This window comes from Zonotrichia leucophrys, chromosome 2 (assembly GCF_028769735.1).
Source record: "Zonotrichia leucophrys gambelii isolate GWCS_2022_RI chromosome 2, RI_Zleu_2.0, whole genome shotgun sequence".
NCBI lineage: Eukaryota > Metazoa > Chordata > Aves > Passeriformes > Passerellidae > Zonotrichia > Zonotrichia leucophrys.
In genome coordinates this window covers 44,581,265-44,603,191 of record NC_088171.1, presented here as the reverse complement: position 1 = coordinate 44,603,191, position 21,927 = coordinate 44,581,265, and the positions used below count along the sequence as shown (strand labels likewise).

The following is a 21,927-nucleotide window of genomic DNA, read 5'->3' as shown; positions in this document are numbered from 1 at the left end:
TATTTTAGAGCATGGAACACCTTTGAAAGAAACAGTAGAAAATTGAGCTCTTCTCTATACTCTGCGTAAGGTGTTTAGGTACCTAATACAGCCCTTTCATGGCAGGAGCTATATAGAATCAGTGGAATCACAGAATCATTGAATGGTTTGGAGTGGAAGAGACCTTAAAGATCATCTATTTCCAGCCCCTTGGCCATGGGCAGGGACACATTTTACTAGACTAGGTTGCTTAGGACCCCATCCAACCTGTCCTTGAGAGATACTCTATTTATTCATTCATTTTAGTCCCTGCTTCAAAGTTCAGGAACAAAGCATTTTCTATGCATAGATCCTATTGGATTCAGTGCAGCTGAAGACTCACTTCATTGAGCTACATAAGCATCTGATCCAAAGCCCACTGATGTCTGTTTTGTGGCTTCAGTTAACAACAAGGGCTTTTGGAGCAGGAGCTGAATGTAGGATGCATGACACTAGTGAAGCAAAGGAAAATCTGCCAAAGCTGTTTAGTTATGGAGCACATGTAGATCACAGAGACCCTGAAAGTTCCCCATTCAAAAAAAGAGATTTGTTTTGTTTTGTTTTATTGTTTCTAGTTTATGGAAATAAATATGTGCTACCTATATCAACACAGTTTCATTAATTTTTTTGTGCTACCTGCTGAGTTGTGACCAGAGGACATGCCTGGAACTTGTGACCATGACTGCAATTCATGCTTCATGACAAAGAAACCGATCCCAGAGATTCCTAGGGATTTTGTGCATAGATTAGTTGACAGACATGATTTATAGGCTTAAATGTGCTGATTGATTCCCTGAGCAGGGAATTTGACTTGGGGACTCTCCCAGCTCTTCCTGAAGGAACTGAAGGAATTGACCAAGTTGTACATAGGTCATTTTAAGTCATCTGTAGAAATTGTTCCTGAATATGCAGGACTGGCCATGTAGGAAAGACTTTTCCACATATTTCAAGTAGCCATGGATCATGAGTAGGCTGGAGGGATCATTCAAGTTGACAGGACACCTGGATTATAGGAATTTAGCAGAATGACTGTGGGGAGTCTCAGACCACCCAGCTGATGACACCATTGCAAGGATTGCAGCAGAGACTCACTCTGAGCAGTAATTGACTTCCTGTTTAAGAAATTCAGTTCCCCACAGAAGTGTTAATCTATGGACAATGTTGTGATAAATTGGGTTTTCTTGTACATGGTCTTGTGTGAATTTCTGTGCTAAAGGAGTGTGGAACAGGACTGGGGAAGAAATACAACTACTCTCAGTACTGCTGTTCTTTAGGAAATTGTAATTCAATCATCTTTTATACTAGAAGAGTTTGGAAGTTTCTGACAGAAAGAACACTACTCAAAAATGTAGATTTAAATGAGATTTTCTTTGGAAAAATGCCTGGCTTTCTGTCCCTATGTGAATGTTAAATTTCTGCAGATCTTTAGATAGTGCCAAAAGGAACTCTTTGCTGTTGACTGCTAGGGTATGTTTTTAATTTTAAACATACAGTAACCAAATAAAACACTTGGATATTGAGTGGGTTGTGCATTTGTGGATGGAGATAACATGTTTTCTAGCACTCACTTGAGGTTTTTATTTTTATTTAAGGCTCGTGTTTTGGCAGTGCTGGACTGGGAACTTTCAACTACTGGTCATCCTTTAGCAGATTTAGCATATGCCACTCAATTCTACTTTTGGCCTACATCTATTAAGAACTTAGGTCAAGGCTCTGTCTTGGGTTTCAAAGACACCATAGGTATGAAACTAATCTTTTTCTTGAAATAAATCCTAGGCTTGGTTTCTATTTGAAATGTTGTAGGAATTAAATGGTAAATTCACAAGCATATAGTTTGGCATTTGTAAAGAACTTTTCCATAATTTTTTTTTTTGTTGTAGCAATCATGCTGATAGTGAGGCTTTAGATACTTTTGTTCTATCAAGCTTCTATCAAGCTTTGTCTTAGCTACAGCATGCTACTTCTGTAAAACGTTTTTTTGAACCTTTCTAAGAGATAATGGAAGAAAAAATAAATATAAATGTAAATATATAATTTATTTTTTTCAAAAAATGCCTTTTTTCCCCCCAGGTCTAATTTTTTGCCTGACTGGAGTGGAGACACAGGGCAGCAGGAATTGTTATGGTTATCTGAAATTCTGGCAATTCCTACTTCCTTTGGTCTCTCCATATAACAGTTATGTCATGAGAAATGATAAATCATATATTTACTATGTAAAAGAAATACCTCATAAAATTTAAAAACTGCACAAATGTTTGAAGAATGAAGTGGGGGAAAAATCATAGAAAATTTTGAGTATTCTAAAAAAACCTGTTTTCTTTTTTTTGTTGTTTTTGTAGAAACTCCTTCCTTTGAAGAACTGGTTTCCATTTACTGCCGCTGCCGGCGTATTTCCACTGCTTTACCCAACTTGAACTTTTTCCTTGCTTTGTCCTATTTTAAAATGGCAGGGATAGCCCAGGTAATACCCTCACATTTGCTGAAATGCCACATGCCTTGTGTGTTTGTGGGTAGTTCATTTAGCCATGGGTAATGATTGTATGTCTGTGCTGTTGTCAGTTGGCTTGAGGGATAGGCTGGGCTTGTTTGCCATATCATGTGCAGACATTTGTCTTTTCTTTTTTGTTTTTTACTTTTCCACTACTACTTTTTGTGATTTGCCTTTTGTTTAGTTTACCTGGAATATGGTTTTAACTCTTGTGCAGCAAGCATCTCCATTATATCAGATATGTACCAAAACCAATTATTAGCATATCCCAGTAAGCTATGCTAATCCCAGTAAGATATCTTTTCCTTTTAAGACCATGTGCATTTAAGTGTTACTTTTATATTTGAAGAAATCACCAGTGTGTTAAAGAAACAACTTTAAGTGCATAATTATAACATATATGGTTTTCTTTTGGTTTTAGGGTGTATATGCCAGGTATCTTATTGGAAATGCTTCTGCAGAGAACAGTCATGAATTTGCAAAGCTTGTGGAGCCTTTGGCACAAAGAGGATTAGAGCTCTCAAAAAGGTAAGAGTGGTCTAGATTACTGGTCAAAGGCAAGGTAAGAGTGGTCTAGATTACTGGTCAAAGGCAAGGCAAAGCTTTTCCAACATCTTCATTTATTTAAATGCCTAAGGCAGCTTATGTTATTATGAGGGAAAATCTGGTCTTGTTACTGCATTGAATGTTCTTCCCTAGGTCATCCTTCAGCAGCACCCAGCACAGCACTTCTGGAGAGCTCTTCCATCAAAGCAGGAAAGGCCATGAAATTTTGCTGAAGGTTAAGCAGTTCATGAAGCAGCACATTTATCCTGCTGAGAAGGTAAAAGCTTTTCCTCAGCTTGTTTATAAGGGAACATTTTCTGACTAGATGTTATAAAAATGTAAAAATATGTATAGAAGTCATGTCTTCCTAGTTAGTTTTTTCTTTTTTTTCCCAAAACAGCCTGATTTTCATGCAATAATGATTGTGGCATTGCAAAATATTATCAGAAATCATTATAGACAGCGTTATTTCTTTTCAGGATTAAAATACAACATTAAAATGTTGTGTGCATTGTTAATTAAAGAGTTCTTTTTTAAACTTTTGAAGTGTAAAACCTTCTTTTTTAGAAAGAGTTACTTTTTAGAGGAAGTTACCAGAAGACTTGTTAGACTAACAACAACCTAGAATCCTTAGATACTGAATCGAAAGGCACCTATTTAAAAATAGAAACTGCTGATTTTAACCATATGAAGATGCATTTTTCTGTTTCTTGCTTTTTAGGCTGTGACAGAAAATGGGATTGCATAATGTGTCAGAATAGCCTCATTCCTGAATATATCTAATACCAATGAAAGTTTGAAATCAGATAATGAAATATACACAAAGTCTATAGTTAGTAGAAGGGAAAATTAGATGAAGTAGTTTACTTCATATCCTAGGAAGGTTAGGAATTTCCACATAGAAAGTTGGTTCAGCTTTTAGCCTTGTGGAAGTACAGATGACTTTTGATGCAGAATTTGTTGGTTTTGCTTTCTGAATTACGTTTTTTTCCAAGTCAAGGAGAAATACAGAAAACGTCTTAATCTAAATGTTTAATGAATACATCTACTTATCACAAGGAGGGGTCGAGGGCAGTAGCTCTTGATGTGCAAAGTTTCTTAAAAAGTATCTCTGTGACTAAGTTGGGATTGTAGTTTTGGATTGTCCAAGAAAGCCTTGCAATAATTAAAATATTTGCCTTAAAACACAATTGAACCACAAAAAAACATGCAAGTTTTTCAGATGAGTTGTGTTGTGCTTGGATGTTATTTCTGGTAACGGGGGTTGTGAATCAGGACTTGTGAATTCTACTTGGCCATTTGTCTTTATTGTGTCATTTTCAGAACTGGGCACTACTTTTATTCATTTTATAACTAGGTTTGGGCCAGGTTTTTGAAGTTCTGTGCCTCACTAAAACATGTTTGTGAAAATACTAAGATTACTGAATTTAGAGGTTCACTTAAAACTAATGACTGCTGCTTGGAATGACTGCTTACATTATCTGTTAAGGAATTATTTTGACAGGAAGAGAAAATGTTTTTTTTTTCCTCACAGTGAAGAAAAGATTAGCTGGTTTATGTGTCTGAATCTTAACTGTCAGTACATCAGGCTTTTGTTTGTTGTTTTACTTTTGGGTTTGTGCCTCTTGTGTGTACTGTTGTCAATAGGTACTTTTATCTCCAGAAAATACTGACCTCCTAGGATACTATCTCCATCACATGCTTTAAACAATCCCAAATAGTATTTAATGTACTGATTGAGGGTCATCTGATATTTAAAGTCTTGCAGAATGCATAGATTGCTGTTGAACTTTCAATTATATATTTAATTTTATAATGCAGCCAACTATATAATGTAAACCTGTGTTGAATATTTTTTACTTGGTTCCTTGGGTCATAGATCTGGAAGAGATGTATTATTATTTGTGTGTTACATGTGTTCTTAATTTAAACAGCATCTTTTATTTTGTTTCTCTAAGGAAATAATAAAATATTATACTGAAGATAGAAATGCTGAGGACAAATGGAAGAAACCACCACTGCTGGAGAAACTGAAGGTATGGGATAACAAATATTTTTAGCACTATAGCAGTAAAAGAGCCCAGACACAGAGGATAAGAGTGATTGGTATACCCTGTCAGAGAAGTTACTTTACATGCAAAGAAACAATGTGAGGAATAGGGAAAAGAAAGGAAGAGGGAAGTATGGAAAAAGTGAGAAAACAAATGAGAGAGAAGAAAAACAAAATGAAGTCTGAGAGGGGTATATCTGACCTTTAAATCAAAGACTGAACCTACAATTTCAGAATAGCTATTGCAAAAACCATCAGATATATTGGACAGTAGGGTAGGCAGGAGTGAAGAAAATGTGTTGCAAACCAGAATTATTTTTTTTTAATGACTTATTGCTGATGTTTTTTCTGTTGATTCTTGTGACAGGAATTGGCCAAAGCAGAAGGTCTGTGGAACCTTTTCCTCCCAGATGTCAGTGGTCTCAGCCAGCTTGACTATGCCCTGATAGCTGAGGAGACAGGGAGATCCCTTATTGCTCCTGAGGTTTTCAACTGTCATGCACCAGGTTAGCAACCCTGGTTTAATCCCAAGACTATGGCACTGGAGCATTAAAAAGTTGGGTGTCTGACTTACAGGCTGTGTCTTGAGCAGTAATCATGACTGCTGATTTCTTACAGACACAGGAAACATGGAGGTCCTCCACATGTATGGCACTGAAGAGCAAAAGAAACAGTGGCTGGAGCCTCTCCTAGAAGGGAAGATTAGTTCTTGCTTCTGCATGACAGGTGAGTTTTTTTCCAGAAGAAAGTTAGAGCCAATTGGTTGAAACTTCACGTGGTGTATGCAGGGAGGAGTAGAAAACTGCAAGTTGTGTGTTACAGCGAACGTTTCTGTAGTAATTCACAATCAATGAATGTGTTTGAATATAAAATCATCTATGAGGTGTGAATGCAGACTGGAGCAGCCTTGCTGCCTTTCCTGGTAGTTGCGAATTTTCCTGGTTATAATAATTAGTATTTTCTTTCTATGTATTTTTAGCTTACTTTTTGTACCAGTAAAATAAAATTTGTAGTACCAAACAGGTTTGCAGTAGAGCTTACCCTTCCTTGTAGTGTGCTGTGGAGTTCTCTAGACGCACACAATTGGGTCCAAGTATGATTATTGTGATTAAAGTTGTGTGGTTTTGCAGTCTCATAGCTTATTTTTAAGACACAACCCAGAAATAACTTGCTTTATGTCCATAGCTCAGCATTGTATTAGTTTTGCTCCTGAAAGCTTGTGGCATTCAGCATCTCTGGAAGGTAGCTTTTGGAACTTTTTCCATCTAAAATAGGAGGATCAAAATCTTGATTCTCCTGTTTTAGATGGAACTGAGAGAACTCAGCCTTACAAACTTTTACTTTGCAAATTCTGTTTCACTGTGTTTCCCAAGAGGAGATAGATACTTTTGTTTTAAAGTAGATGGCCTATAAAAAGATGTAACAGTGAAAGGAGAGAGAAAAAAATCTTTCCCGTTCCAAAAAATCATTGATGACATTTTGCTGACAACTTCATGTAGTGTATTTCATAAACAGCTGCAAAATTATTTTCAGTCTCTATGTTCGCTTGGGAAGAACCCAGGAGGAGAAAACAGGCTGAGGAGAAATATGACTGTTACCTATAAGTACAATAGAAGGATAAAGGCTTTAAAAAGGGAAGGAAAGGAAGAAGGCTGATTGCAAAGGGTGGTCCAAGGACAAGAACAAGTACATTTAAACTGGCTGTGGATAACAGATTGTTGGAAAACAGAAATTCTTTTGACCACCAGCAGCGAGGTCTTCAAAGAGTTTTTCTACTGGGAGCAAAACTTTTAATAGTGTATCCAGAGCCCTATATTTGTAAAGGTTGTATTACCTTTATATTTAATATGGTGGTTTGTTTTCTTCCTGTGACACAGAACCTGATGTGGCTTCAAGTGATGCCACCAATATGCAATGCAGCATTGAGCGAGATGGGAACAGCTACGTGATCAATGGCAAGAAGTGGTGGAGCAGTGGTAAGTGTGGAAACCTAAATAAGAATGGCTAAGGTAGAATGTTTTCCAAGAACTATTAAAACAAAAGTTAGTGTGCTCCATTTCTGAGATGAAAATTTGTCTTCTCCTGAGTAAAGGCAATAGAATGTAAAGCAGCAGAAGGAGCTGAATTGAGCTTTTGTTCTATGAACTGAATTCCAAGATTCAAATCCAGTTTGGGGATTTGGGCCCTTTTTGGAACCTCTGAATTTTGTTCACAGAGTGAATGCTGCTATTTTCTTTAAACATTACCTCTCTATATCAGTTAAATTACATATTTATGGCTTTGTTTTCATGAAGCTGTCGTTGGCAGCTTGTGCGAGAGGCTTGAGAGTACCATATAGCTACAGTAAAACATGGCTGCTTTTAAAGTAGCCTGTGGTGCAGTTGGACTGACTATTAAAGGAGATTTCCTTATGTTATAATTCCCAGTAAAATCAATGCATTGTACTGTAAGTGGCAACTGTCCCTGATATTGTAGTACTGTTACTTTTTTTGCCAAAACATGTCACAGCAACTTGAAAGTCATCATTCCCTGGGAATTTGGAATCCAAGTAAATAAACCAAGTTGTTGAACTGGAATGTTTCATTTATGTACACGATTATGACAGCTAGCTGCTGCTACATGCTTGTGCAATACTTGGAGTCACCAGAAGATAGATCTCTCTCTCTGTTCTACTCCTGTAAAACTGGCAGCAAAAAGAGGCATGGAATCTTGTCTCCTGACCTAAGAGTGTTGCTTAACTGCTGGCTTTTTAGCCTTTGCTCTGGGTCACTGTCTCCCAGCTATGCAATGCAGTCTCTGAGGAAGTAATTGAGAAAGTTTTAGGGGGTCACACACAAAATAATATTCATAAAACAAGAAAGCTTTAGGGGGTCACACACACAAAATAATATTATGTGAATTATAAAAAGGAGAGTAAATATAAGACAGCATTATTTGATTTGTCTTATTTTTAATAAATACAAAGAGTGCAGTCAAATTTGCATAAAGACAGATACATAAAAGGCACTGCAATCCCAAGAAGTTTGAGAAACATGTTAATTTGGCTCTGTATTATTCTCTCTTTCTGCCTGGCTGGGAAGGTATTTTTTTGTTGTTGTTGGTTTTGGTTTTGGTTGGGGTTTTTTGACTTTTGGGACATTAAAACCTTGGATGTGTGGGAATCTCAGAAGCCTGGAAGTCTGGTCAGAATGTCCCTCTGTATTTGTGAAGGCAAGTCATAAATCAGACATGCAAGGAGTCAGTTGCTTCATGGAAGAAGTGAGGTTTCTTATTATGCTCTGCATGTGTATAGCAAATCCAGTATGGCTTAAATAGGTCAGATTTATGGTGTATGTGCAGAAAACCTGTCAGGCACTTCTGACTTATCTGTTCACGCCCTAGTATTTCTCAAAACATTCTGAGCAGACATTCTGTAAGCTTTTGTAATCCAAACAGTGAGAAGAGGCTCGTGTCTTGTTTATGCTACTGTTGTTTCTTTCTGTCATTTTAGAGCTTTTTGTTCCAGTTCATAATTGTGTAACTAGGAACAGTATCTAAAAATGAGAGATTCTTGCTGGCTTTTCTAATCTGTAGATGAGACATTTTGTCAGTGCCCACAGGATGTTTGAAGACAAGGACAGAATGCTGTAACGCCACTTCTTCATTTTGAAAGCTAAGCTAGCTTGCCAGTATGTTTGAAATGCTTCCAATGACTCATGGAAAACTGCTGTTTTCCTGGAGCCCCTGCCAACACTGTGGCAGAGGAAGGCCTTGGTACTTCTCTTTGTAAAAATTGTAAATCCATGAGCTCCATATGGAATGGGAAGCTCTCTCTTTTGTCAAGCAAGGCCTCTCCCATTTGCTGGTTGGTAAATGTCTATGATGAGAGATGTCAGTATCTACTAAAACAAAAAAATAAAGATAAGAAAAAACAAAAGCCAGTGTACTTTTTCTATTCTTAGATTTTATTATATCTTCATATATTTTAGCAGATGCAGTTATTGCAGTTCTTGATTAATTTTAGCAATTCTAAATAAAAAATCCAGGCCTTGTATCTGATGATTACCTGAAATTTTTATTACATTTATAAAAATCTAGAGTATGCCAGCCACCTTTCAAGCACTAGTTGAAGCTTAGGGTGAGTAGAAAAGAAGAGATGAAAGAACATTTTTCTGTAGTTATAGAAAAGGAGTTGCTGGAGTGTTTTTGTGGAGGATGTTGTTGCTGGTATATATTTGTAGAAACATAGAGAATGGCTTTTCCCCCCTCTTTCTCCCTCTCAATTCTCAGCCATAAGCTTATGCTTCATTTCATTCTGCGAGGTTATTTATGGAATGATAGTTGAGAAATGGAGCTGAACTGTTAGGCAAATGTTCTAAAGTTTTATAAAATAGTTGGAGGAACACAAGATTATTAACTTCTGGTACAAAGATTCCTGTTGTTTGATTGGTGATGTTTTTTTTCTGTTTTAATCACATACTTAGATGTGTACAGGTTGTTCATTACATAGTTGCTTAATTGCCCAGTGCTGTGACACTTGGAAATTTAAATCTTGGGGGTGTTTTTAGGTGTTTGGGTTTTGTTGTGGTGCTTTTTTTTTTTTGAGTTCTTTGATGTTGTTGTTTAGTAAATATCTTGGGTTGTTTCTAGGGGTTTCAGTATTCAGTTCTTGCTTGATTCCAATAAACATGTTCCACTTTAAAGTGCTTTGTGATGTCTTGGCAGGTTCAGAAATTCATCTGAAAGCTGACTTGCAGAGAAACAGCTCTAGAAGCAATACCCCCTGGAATTAGTAAACCATTCCCTTGGTTATGTAAGATGATGGAAGCAATGGAGGGCCTATATAGTGAAACTGATTGTTTCTTCAGTAGGGTCTTCATAATTCATAGAAATTTCTTCAGGTCTTCCATTCTGCCTCTGCCTTCTCCAGTACCCGTAATTTTTTGCAATTTTCATGATGTGCATTTTGAAGGAGGCACCCAGGAAGGCGTAGAGGAGGGGGTTGAGGCAGGCATGGAACAGAGCGATGCTCTTGGTGACCTGGAGTGCCACATCCATGGTTTTACTGGCCTGGCAGTCTGTCACCAACATGTAGATGATGTCTATGGCTCGCCACAGCTTCACAATGTTGTAGGGTAGCTGGGTGACAATGAAAGTAGCCACTACTGCCAGCAGCACCTTGAAAGGCCTGGACTTCTTAACATTTGCAGACCTAAAGATTGCCCGAGCAGTAGCAGAATAGCAGATCAGCATTACTAGGAAAGGAAGAAGGAATTCCAGGATAATTTCCAGGATTTGAATGGTTGATTTCAAGAGTGTTTCCATGTTCATTGGAAATATGGGAAGGCATTCGTTGCTCTCGTTGTGTTTCTTGACTTGATTAAATATCAGCTCTGGGATACTGAGGAAAGTGGCAGCCAGCCAGACACAGAGGCAGGTAACACTGCAGTGTTTGCCCACTCTTCTGTGGCCCTGGGATTCAGAAGTGGCCCTGTACCTATCCACGCTGATACAGGCCAGGAACAGCATGCTGGAGCTGAAATTCATGGTGTACAGAGAAGAAGAGAGCTTGCACATGGGGTTTCCAAGTTCCCATCCCTGCACTGCATTTGCAGCCCAGAAGGGGAGGGTGAAGAGCAGGAGCAGATCAGCGATGGCGAGGTGCATGATGTACACGTCCGTCTTGGTCTTGGGTTTCTTGCAGTAGGCATAAATTGCAACCACTAGTGAGTTTCCAGCCACCCCAATTGTGAAAGCCAATGCGTAGAACACTGGGAGGAATAATTTTCTGAAATTTCTCACATCACCTTTTTCACAGAGAAGCTCATAGGTATTGTAATCTATAAGAGGGTTGAGGTCATCCTCCTCATCCTCAATCCAGTAATCTGTTGAGTTATTCATGTCTCAGACCGTGGCAAAGCTACAAGACACAAAAAAGTGGGGAGAAGGGAGAACCAAAGGAATAATATTGGGTTTAAGTTCTAAAATTTCTGTTGAAGCCTAAAACCCTTCCTCAGGGCTGCTTATACATCTCAAATTTAAGGAACTTGGATATTCAGAATACATTTGTGCATAATCAAAGTGAAGCTAGACAGTAACAGAGGCAGAGCAGACCATCTCAAGTTCTCACATGAAATAGGGTAACTGAGGTTATCAGTGTATGATTCAATTGAAATGCTTTCCTTACCCTTAGCATTTGAGGGTGTATAATGCCTGTATAATCAACCTGCTTTGACTGTGTTATGTTTGACAAAATTCCATTGCACATAACTCTTTCTGTACCTTTATGGGGTTGGAATTACACCAACCCCTCTCCAGCCTCTGCAAAGCAAAGCAATACCAGCTGAAGGCTGTAAGTGCTGCTGCAATCGGGTGTATAAGGAATATGAGCTGATTAGAGCTGAGGCAAGCAGCTATCTGCTGTCATAAATTCTGACAAATTTTGGATATGAGTCTAGTACAGGGAGAGTGTTTTTGTTTGTTTCTCAGGTATGCTGTATGTGCCCATTACAAAAAGTACAGCAAGGAGTCTGTTGCTGAACAGCAGCAGAACAAGCTTAATTTAGTCTCTATCCCACACAGCAAGCCATGCCCTCATGGAATTTCTTACAGGAGCAGATTGCTGTGGGTACACTGCATCTTACAGCTGGAGCTTCTCAGGATGTTATGACAGAAAGGAATTTTATTTACAAATATACAAACTACCCACAAGTACCCAAACAGCTCAGAAGCTGTTGGTTTTTGAAGTATGATCTCATGATGGATTTACTCTGTAAATACTGAGGCTGGCTTCTTACTGCCAGCTTAGGGTTGAAGTTTAAGCATTTGTATCTTCAGATTAAGTCTTAAGCAAGTTTGTGTCGTGCATTATTTTCTTCTTTTCCTGTAACTGTGTTCATTGACTAGTATGCTGAAATTCTGTCTGTTGTAAAATACAGTCCTGCAGTACCCTGTTTCCTTGGAATAAATGGGACTAAGGTTTCTTAGCAGCAGTAGCAAAAATCAGCTGAGAATGAAAAACATGTTCTCCTTTTGGCATCATAGCAGTGTTTAGAATTTGAGGTCAATGTTGCTGAAAGCAGATTGTTATCTGATATTCTGTCCCAGAGCTACAATTTGGCTCTTTCAAGCCTAAAAGAAAAATGCAAATATCATTTCTGTTTCTTAGACAGTTGTTTAAATGAATGTTTAAATGAAATTTAAATGAATATTTAAACTCCTGAAGTTTTTTTAATGTATCTGTCTACTAGAAAAAAATAAGTTACTGATTGATCTCATAAAAAGGGATGCAAACCAATTAAATAGAGAGAAATGGAGGAATGAATTCTTTTTTGTTTGATTTTTTTCAGTGATTCTCTTAGCCAGAGTTTTAAAGTGTATTAGTTTAATATTAACTATTGGTTTGGCTCCATCTTTAATGACTTTGAAATGTTAACAGAATAGTATAAAACACTTCCCATCAAACTTTAAAAAAGGATTACTCCTTTTTAAGTCTTGCAATTTCTTCTTTATTGTTATCTTTATTGTCATCTTTAATGAGATGTGCAGAATGGAAAAGTACAGTCACTCTACTTAATACTTTGGCAAAGGGATGTCTGTTCCATGCCTAACAAGCTGTGTTAGCAGGATTTTCCAGCAGCAGTAATCTTTTGCAGCTTTTTTGTGCTTTAAGGAAAGATTTAGTTATCAGCAGCAAAATAACCTTTATTAATTTTTTTAGTAAAAGAGAAATTGCAGCAAGAACAGTTTAATCCACTTAGCTGAGATTTGAGGAAAATTAGAAGTTAAATGAAAATATTTTTCTTGTGGTCTTAAAACACTTAATACAGAACCCATCAAGGAATACTTAATCAAATTGTATCACTGGCAAATTTACTTGGAAGCAAACCAGTAAACATTTCAGGGCAAACTTTAAAAGTCTGTGTATGACAAAGCGGTTTGGCTGCGACTCTGTGCTCCGCTGCCTAATAAGATTTGCCTGCCCTGAGTTCATGACAGAAACAAAGTTGTCTAGAATGCTACATTGACATTTCTCCCTTAAAAGCACAGCTATGTTTTGGCTCCCCTGCCTGCTCACGTTTGTCTTTCCTGGTGGTGCTGTCTCCCATTGCAAGCAGCCAAGCAGTCCCGTGGGAGTCGGGCACTGAAGAGTGGTGGGAAGGCTTAGTTTAGTCTCCATGCCACACAGGGAGCCATGCCCACGGGGAATTGCTTACAGGAGCAGATTGCTGTGGGCACACTGCTTGTTCCAGCTGGAGCTTCTCAGAGTGATATGACAGAAAGGAATTTTATCATCTGCAAACTGCCCACAAGCACCCGAACACCTCAGAAGCTGCTGGTTTTTCAAGTAGCTTTCTGTTATACTAATAAATATATTAAATCTGCAACAGCATGCTTTCTTGCAGAATTGTTTCAGCCTTCCAGTCAGATAAAAATTCAGTGTTTCTGTGTATTTAAACTTCATGTAGGATTGTATGAATGATGGTGAATTAGGTTAATATCGCTAGTTTTAACAGACAGATTTTTTTTCCTCTGATAAATTAAGCAGTATTCTGTCCTGCTACTGAGCAAATGTAATTTTGATACTGGAAAGGAGATGTGCCTTAGTGAAATGATATATCTCTGTAAAGCAAACTTAACTAAGAGTTAATGTATGCAAAGAAAATATCCAATATACAGAGCAGTAAGAATTAAAACAAAACTAACCTTTTGTCAGCAGATGAGTAGCAGGTACTGCAGCTGAGATGTGCCTCAGTGAAGTGATCTGAATTGCTCTGACACATTGCATTTTGTCTTCAAACACCACACCCTCATGTGGAAGTCCGTTGCACTTTCATTTTGACTTGACAGTTAAAAAAAACTTTTAAAAATTGTGCTTTCCTAGAGACTCTTCTTGTGTTGAACACGTACACTTCCTACATTCCTTCCTGTTCCAACAAACTGTGACTGCTCTTTGGAAGGTCAGGACGCTCTCACTGCTTCTCTTTGTTTGTGGTTTTATTCCTGGAAGTCCAAATGTTTAATGCATCATCGAGAGGTTTTTATCAAACAACACATTAAAAAGGTGAAAAGGATGAAAAGGAGGTGCATCTGGGGCTGAGTTACTGGCCCAGACACCACAGGAAGTCACTCCATTCTTTCCTCAGGGCAGTACTGCTCTTTTGATGGCTGATTGTGTAGGGTTTAAAGCGATCCTTACATCCCCTCCTTACATGACTTTTAGAGGGGATTCAATAGAAAGATGAGTTGGTTTTTGTGAGGTGGGGAAAGGGGTTCTTTCAGTGTGTGAAACCAGAAAGATGCTAAGGAAAATATGTGAATTGTCAACCAGAGTACAAGCAGATATTCCTGCATCCTGGGGGAGAGTTCTCAGGGGCTTGAATGTTGCCAATCAATCTCATAATCAAATTAATGACCTGTTTGAATTATCCTGGATCAGATAACAATCTAATGAGCTTCAGTAAATGCAATATTGAAGTCCAGCAATACAGAGAGATGTTAAGGAGACCAGAGGTCAGATTTTGGGGATTTTTTGCATGCTGGTGCACCTGCCATGACTGAATAAACCTTCTGTCTGTGCTTCAATTATTTTAAAATTTGTGAAAGGAAAAATTCTTAAAAATGGGCAGCTAAGAATGTAATGGGCAGATGTTTTCCACATGCTATATATTGTTTCAGAATGACAAAGTAAAATGGGCTGGGAGAGGAATTGCAGCCTGGAGGAAGAGTGCCACAATATTTGTGCATATTTCTGCAATGTTTTCATCTTGAGTTATCACAGTACTTCAGTGGTGCTCTTCACAGTGGCAGAAAAGAGACTTGGGCTCCTTCCCAGCCATCTCCTCACAGGTCATGTCATGGCTTTGAGGCCTGAGCTCTGTCTCTTTAAAAAACAAATGAGATTTTCCGTTCTCAATAGGCTTTGTCTCAATAGGGTCTCCAACAAGACTGAATAATCAGGCTAGAGCTGAGAGTGCTCCCAGGGAATTGTGTGTTGCCTGCAGAAGTGCCCAAGAGATTCTGTGGGCAGGCTGTAGGAAGGCAGTGAATCCTGCCTTGCTTATTGCAGTTGCTCGGCTCTTTGTAACCTTTCAGGGGTGCAGGGAGGACACATCCCTCCAGTCAGAGTAAAGAAATAATATTGTCATGTGTGTATTTCAGTAGAGTCAAAAATTACAAAAATTAGTAAGTAAGAGTGAAGACAAAATAGATTTTAAGTAAAAACACTGGTGGCTGTGTGAAAGTGGCATGAAGGCAAGGAAAAAAATATTCCTAAGCTGAGCAGCTCTCTCACTGGCACCACCAGAGCTTGTGAGCTCCAGCAGCCACATTCAGTGGCAGGACTGCAAAGCCCTTGAGCTGCACAGCCCCAGCATTGCCTGTTTGCTTGCAGCTACAGCTGTAGGCTTTGCCCTTCATGAACCAGCTGCCTGCACTGTTATCTGGAGAAGATGAGATAAAACTGTGGAATACAGCGTGCTGGTGGAGAGAAATTACTGCAGGCTCTTGGTGGGATGTGCCTGTGTGTGTCCCTTTTCTCCATCAGGAGACTCCCACATTCCAACCATCAGTACCATGCTGCCATCCACATCCTTGTAGGACCAACATCTGGAGGGTGTTTGTCCCACAAGACCAGTTTCTTCTTGTAGGAGAGTCCAGAACCCTGGAAGAACAGGAAGCTGACAGGTCTGTAAGTCACCACAGACCCCTGACCTTTAGCAGAGAGAAGTAACCTGCTGGGCTGAGGGGTGCAGCAGCCAATGTGGCAAAAACCATAGGTATTCAGCATTCAGGCAGTAGCTCATCTGGCCTTCGCCATCTTAGACAGGAGATTGAACACTGAAAAACAAATAGATTGTAAGAATTGAAGTGCTACTGGCTTCTAAGAACAGACTTCATGGCAGATTCCTCAAGTACAGGTAGTACTCAAAGGTTGCCACATTTAGTAGTCTCTCCACCAGAAAGAACCTCTATAAGTTGATTGTGTGAAGATCAGTAAACTTAAGCATGTTATATCCCTGATAGCAAAGATTAGGCTTCTAATGGGATTGTGATCAACACTCTAAGCACATTTTAAAATACTATCTTTGCCTCACTATGTGAATGAGTGCCATGAAGAGTTAAAAAGTATGTTAGTTAAACCAAAGATGTTTGCCAGTTTAGCAGCATTGTGGTCTAAAAGTTTTGGTTTGTGCAGTCATATACATTGAAAACTTTATTGAAAGCTCATCAATATGGAAATATGGTTAAAATTGACCACTTGAAACATCTAGTGTTTCTTCAATTGTGAGCTTTCTTGCAAAGCTACTTCTAACTCCTACCAAAATAACAGGCTTCTCTCACTCTTGCCCTCCATCCTCCAGCAACATCTCTGAATTCTGTAAATGAGGTGAAAATGTCATTTACAAAAGAGATGTTTATTCCATCCAGGCTGTTTGCATTCCCTCCAAAGCACTGGAGTTTTTCAGAGTCTTGCATTAGAACTTTTTTTCTGGGTCTTTTATGGGTCGAAGTGACATAAAATTTATTTTAGTTTTTCAGGACTTCAGACTCTAAGGAGTGGAAGGGCCAGGAATCTGCCATCCTTTGCTGTGCTTAGATAGGAGATTGGAGAGTATTCATTTGCCTTCCAGAAATTGTACAAATGATTTAGAACATCTAACCAGATGTCCAGCTCTTAGTGAACTCCTCACTGAGTTCAACATGAAAGCTTCTTCTGAGGTTTTGTGAGTTTTTTGGGTGTTTTTTTCATGGTTAAATGATTAAATGACATGGTTAAATTTGCCCTTTGTTTTGAAGCAGGGATGTGACTTGAGGATTATTTATAAAACAGTTTTTCAGGCGTTTCCAGAAGGTCAAAACATATTTTGTTGTAAACCTCACTTGAACACAGATCTGTTTTAGAAAATAGCACTTGTGCAATTCTTTACCTTCTGTGGAAAAGGAGAAGAGTCAAATACCCCTTGTGCAGGGGTGACATTTCCCTGTGCAGGGTAGTACCCTGCAAAGTACATGTTGGGTCATTTGGGGCTGATCAGCTGCTTTTGGTTGCAGTTGCCCAAATGAGCCAAATGTTTGGGATCCGGTCTGGTAATTTTTTTTTGCCAAGTTGATTTATGCCTCTGGCAAAGCTTTTCACTGGAATTTTTAGCTTGTTGGCATTGTACAGCTTGTGGGCCACTCTTTAAGCCCTCTCTGGAAATAATGTCTGAATACCATATTGCAGAAGAGGAAAGTAAACATCTGGCAGTCTGGCCCTCCAAACAGGCAGTGTTTATCACCATTAAATAAATCTCTCTCCCACTTCCTGGCCATCAAAGTGGCTGCTTGTAGGAGGAAGTGGCTCAGCTGAAAGCCAGGTGGTTGTATTGTCCAGACCAGAGTCTCCCAAGCCTTGTAAGAACAGCTGCCAGAGAAGTCATGAGAAGTATTTGCTTCTAACCTCAGAACAAAGCCAAGCTGCCACAGATCAAGCCTTGAATTGCATCTCTACAAAGCTTGTCATCTGCACTAAGAAATTACTGATTGCTACACCCATTGGGTATTTTCCCTAGCTGTAGTGTATGTGGGAGGCTTTGAAAGGAATGAGAGCATGCTTTGGTACTAAGAAACCTTTAAAGAAAAAGACAGGGAGGATTAAGGATCATAGAAATGTTATTTTAATCAATAGTAGAATCTTCTTCAGGACTAGTACATTAAAGTGCTGTCTTTATGCTACAGAGGCTTAATAAACATGTGCATAAAAAGAAACATCTCAAATAATGTTATTGATGACTTAAAATCCTAGCAGGCTATTTTCAGGTGACAATTTTCACTCAGATCTGTCTTCAAAGTGCAATCTAAAATCATTTGCGTAAAGGGGGAGAATCCTGCATTCCAGAAAAGTTATGCTCAAGCAGTAGCAAAGTTATCATGGTAACCCTTTGATAGCCTTATCTGCATTATTTGGTTATAATGTGGTTGGTGTTTCATTCCCACATAGACCCTCCAGTCTTTATGGGTTGAAGAAGTTTTTTAGAAGTTTTACTTTTGAAACGGCAGCATGTCACCTTGATAGATGGGCTGTTGTATCACACTTATTTGCTCAGCAGTAATGGAGACTGAATCACATCCCAGTAATCAGATTCCATTTCAAGTACCTTCTTGTTCCCTTTTCATAGGAATAGGTGATTAGGAATCATAGGAATAGGACCTGGAGGGTTTGGATATTTGGCTTTTCATGTTCCCCTTCCCACAAGTCAGCTCCTTTTACATGTTAACTACTAATGTGTATTTTGTTCTGATGTGCTATTCAGAATATAAACACAGGGGTAGATTGCATTTCCTGCCTCACAAAAGGAAGGCAGTAGGGCTTCTTGTTATGAAACTTAATTTGATTCTACATTGAAATTTTATACTAAAACCAATTTTTGTGTTTGCCACTTTTTTTAAGGTGCTGGGAACCCAAATTGCAAAGTTGCAATTGTAATGGGCAAAACCAAAAACTCATCAGCATCCAGGTAAGAATTCCTAGGAGACTCAGAATCCCCTAAAACTTGTTCCCTGGAGGTGTTGCTGCTTGCAAAAATGTTAAGTGAAATGCCATTAGTTGCCTTGACCAGTTGGCTTGCTCCTGAATTAGAAAGATGTTTTAAACCTCAGCACCTATCTCTTGTAGCCTGAGTTCCTGTTTTGCTGTCAGATGCTGTTGACTGAGTCCTCCCAACCTTTCCACTGTTACCATCTTTCATTGGCATGCTTCCCACCTCTCTCCATTGCACCAGCAATGCACCAGTGTTTGTGCAGCTGTGTGATGAACTGGATCAGGAAATTCTGGGGGCTTCACCAGCTTTATCTTGGTCACATACGTTTTAGTCTGCATCTGTTGTTTAGTCTGCATCAACAACTAACAACTCTGGCTTACAATTTATTTTCTAAGTGTAGTGTATAAAACAATTAACACCAGGAAGAATTAAATAATAATGCTTATATAATAAAATCAAAACTTTTCAGAGCTTTCCTGATCAGAATGGGCACAAGCGGCACATCAGAGACCTGAAGTTACTGATTAAGTTTTCCACAAAGTTATCTGTAGATACAGAAAGTTAAATCTGAAACATGCAGTGTTGGTAAGGTGATGCTGTGAAAGCAGAGAGCATTGCACATCTTAAATCAGATATACTCATTTTATTCCTGTATGTGTAAATACAATCCTTACCTCTTCTTCTTTGACACAAACACATTCAACTCGTTACCAAACTAGAATTGCAAGCTTTTGCAAAAATTTATACAAGTAATGAATGAAATGCTCCATGTCTGGTGTATTAATATCACACAGCTTGTAATGCAAAAGAATTGTGACATTTATATCTAAGATGGATTTTAGCCCAAATTCCATGGATAATCTGAAGTTTTTAGGTTTGGCTAGGTTCCACCAAGAAGCAATCAGTAACTTGCACACAGCACCCAGGAAGGTTTGCCTGGAAGTTATACAGACAGTGGCATCTGTTGAGCTCTTAGAAGCTGAAGAGAATTTAATGGAGGGGATCATGTGACACTCCACTTGCTAGAACTGGAGACTGAATTTAAAGACCTGGGACACCACCTCCAGTTCTGTGTGACTAAAACCTAGATATTCTGAAGGAATGTAAACATGGGGATGGATTTCTCGTTCCTAAGCTAGTAGGCAAGCCAAGATGATGATTCTGATAAAGTGATTTTGAGAACAAAACAGAAAGGTAGAAGGGGAGAAACTGATTGGGTGATACAGAACTGTGTGCATAGAAGTGACAGCAGCAGCAGCAGGAGTTTCTCAGTCATGGTGCCTTGGATGTCACTAATACGTTTTCACTTGTTGACTGGTGGGTCAAGAAGGGTTGAAGCCACACTGTGTGGGCAAAACGGTGCAGGTGGTACAGATAAATCTCAGCACTGGCTTTATGCAAGTCCTAATTTAAGGATGGAAAATAAAAAAAGCAGAAGGGGCAGATAGAAGGGAGGCTCAGAGGTAACTATGCTTTTTGTCTTGATCAGGTACAAGCAGCACAGTATGGTTATTGTTCCCATGGACACCCCAGGGCTGAAGCTGATAAGACCTCTCTCAGTGTTTGGCTACATGGGTAGGTGATCATATTTATCAGCTATATGTGTTTTAATTTATTAGCAGGCTCAGAAGCTGCAGTTATACTAATAAATATTGTGTATTAAATAAATCAGTGAAATGGATATATAGAAGAAGGGTTAGGAACTGGAGGCCTCCTTCATTTTATCCTCCTTCATTTTACTCTGCTGTTGTGTTTTCTGTCTTTGTAGATGAGATCCATGGAGGACATTTTGAGATACACTTCAATGATGTGCGAGTACCTGTCTCCAATATAATACTGGGTGAGTTTTAGCACTGATTTATTTTTAATACATACAACAATGAACCAAGTTTTATGAGACAGTTTTTTGTGTCATGAATCACCATAAGTTATTTTAAAAAGCTCTGGTCAGTTGAGGGAGCCCACTCTTCCTTTAGCAGCCTTCCTGCTGTTTGAACCTTATTTAGAGCAGAAGGAAGCAGGGCAGCTCTGGCTGTCATGCAAGTATCATTGCCTTGAGGTAGAGCAAAGCAAAGCCTTTAAGTGCTGTTTTTCCCCCAAAACCAGCTCTTGCAGACTTTACAGACTTTTAGAAAGAATGTTGTGCTGCACTCCATGGCCGGTACTTGGCAGAACTGAAAAAGAAATAACAAGCAGGCCACCAGTGTGTTCCCCTGCAGGGAGAACTCTGCTCTCTCACTTAGTGGAGATGCTGATTTCTTCTATTTCCCCTCTGCTTCTATTATTTTGCTATGGGGTCACTTCTGCTTGGAGCCTTGGACCCTTCCAGGAGGCAGTTTGCAGAGCCTGTTTTTCTTTCCAACCAGGTGAGGGCAGGGGGTTTGAGATCGCCCAAGGCCGCCTGGGGCCGGGCCGGATCCATCACTGCATGCGGTCACTGGGGGCGGCCGAGGCCGCTCTGGAGATCCTGTGCCAGCGTGCGGCTCAGCGCCAGACCTTCGGCAAGAAACTCTATCAGCACGTAAGCACCTTCCCTCTCTGGCCCTGGCACACACGCCACACACTGACCTTAGTTCTGCCCAGCACAGCCTTGTGGCTCTGATAATGGACATGGCAGCAACTGTGCCCTAACCTTGAATTCTTATTCATAAACCTTTGGGTGGCAAAGGGAAAAAAAAACAAACCCCATTGCAAGGATCACATTTTTCACTATGATCTACAGGATCTTTTTCTTTTTTTTTTCCTCTTTGCAATATGCAATGAATTAGATACCTTTTGCTGGATTTGAATGTGGATTTTTTCACTGTGTGTTCTCTGCTTTTCTTGATCAATTTGGACAGGTATTTTTTCAGGCAAGCAATTTATGCTTCTGTTACAATCTGAGTTCACCATTTTTGTGTATCCATTCTGTCACCTGGCTGTCTCCATTCAGAACCACTGGAGACACTTAGGGGTCTAAATTTCACTAAAAATGTTACTTCTTTGATCAAATATTTGTAGCTGCTTATGAAAGTACAGACCACATCAAGGGAAGATTGGAGATCCTTGCACTTATCTTGCTCAGGATTGAAATACTTTTTCATGAGCAAGAGCTTGCTAAAATAATGTTAGTCTGCTTTCTATAAGAACCATCAGAGTTTGGTAGTTGGCCTGTCATATTTCAAGCGTTCCTTAATCTTTCCCAACAGCTAGGATAGCTTTATTGTAAAAAAACAAGTAAAAGTAATGGAAAGAAGAAATTGAATTAGCATCTGGCCCAGATTGTAGCAAATTGTTTGTGCAGATCCAGAGGGAGCAACTTTACATATCTGTATTTCCAGTCA

At 39.1% G+C, this 21,927-nt stretch overlaps 2 protein-coding genes across 2 annotated transcripts in view; one reads left to right on the top strand and one right to left on the bottom strand.

Annotated features, from left to right (window-relative positions):
* ACAD11 (acyl-CoA dehydrogenase family member 11) overlaps window positions 1-21,927 on the top strand; it is a 29,051-nt gene that overhangs the window by 4,716 nt on the left and 2,408 nt on the right. Inside the window, exons 6-17 of the mRNA XM_064704792.1 lie at window positions 1,611-1,758; window positions 2,358-2,479; window positions 2,928-3,034; window positions 3,206-3,329; window positions 5,011-5,088; window positions 5,470-5,608; window positions 5,721-5,828; window positions 6,980-7,078; window positions 18,514-18,580; window positions 20,094-20,179; window positions 20,373-20,444; window positions 20,971-21,125. Coding sequence (XP_064560862.1) covers window positions 1,611-1,758; window positions 2,358-2,479; window positions 2,928-3,034; window positions 3,206-3,329; window positions 5,011-5,088; window positions 5,470-5,608; window positions 5,721-5,828; window positions 6,980-7,078; window positions 18,514-18,580; window positions 20,094-20,179; window positions 20,373-20,444; window positions 20,971-21,125 — 1,305 coding nt within the window. The remainder of the gene's footprint in view (window positions 1-1,610; window positions 1,759-2,357; window positions 2,480-2,927; window positions 3,035-3,205; window positions 3,330-5,010; window positions 5,089-5,469; window positions 5,609-5,720; window positions 5,829-6,979; window positions 7,079-18,513; window positions 18,581-20,093; window positions 20,180-20,372; window positions 20,445-20,970; window positions 21,126-21,927) is intronic.
* On the bottom strand, window positions 9,026-13,929 carry ACKR4 (atypical chemokine receptor 4). The gene is made up of 2 exons (XM_064704794.1): window positions 13,788-13,929; window positions 9,026-11,001 (listed from the first exon to the last, which is right to left on the bottom strand). Exon 2 carries the CDS (start codon window positions 10,980-10,982, stop codon window positions 9,921-9,923), a length of 1,062 nt encoding a protein of 353 aa, XP_064560864.1. The 5' UTR covers window positions 10,983-11,001; window positions 13,788-13,929; the 3' UTR covers window positions 9,026-9,920.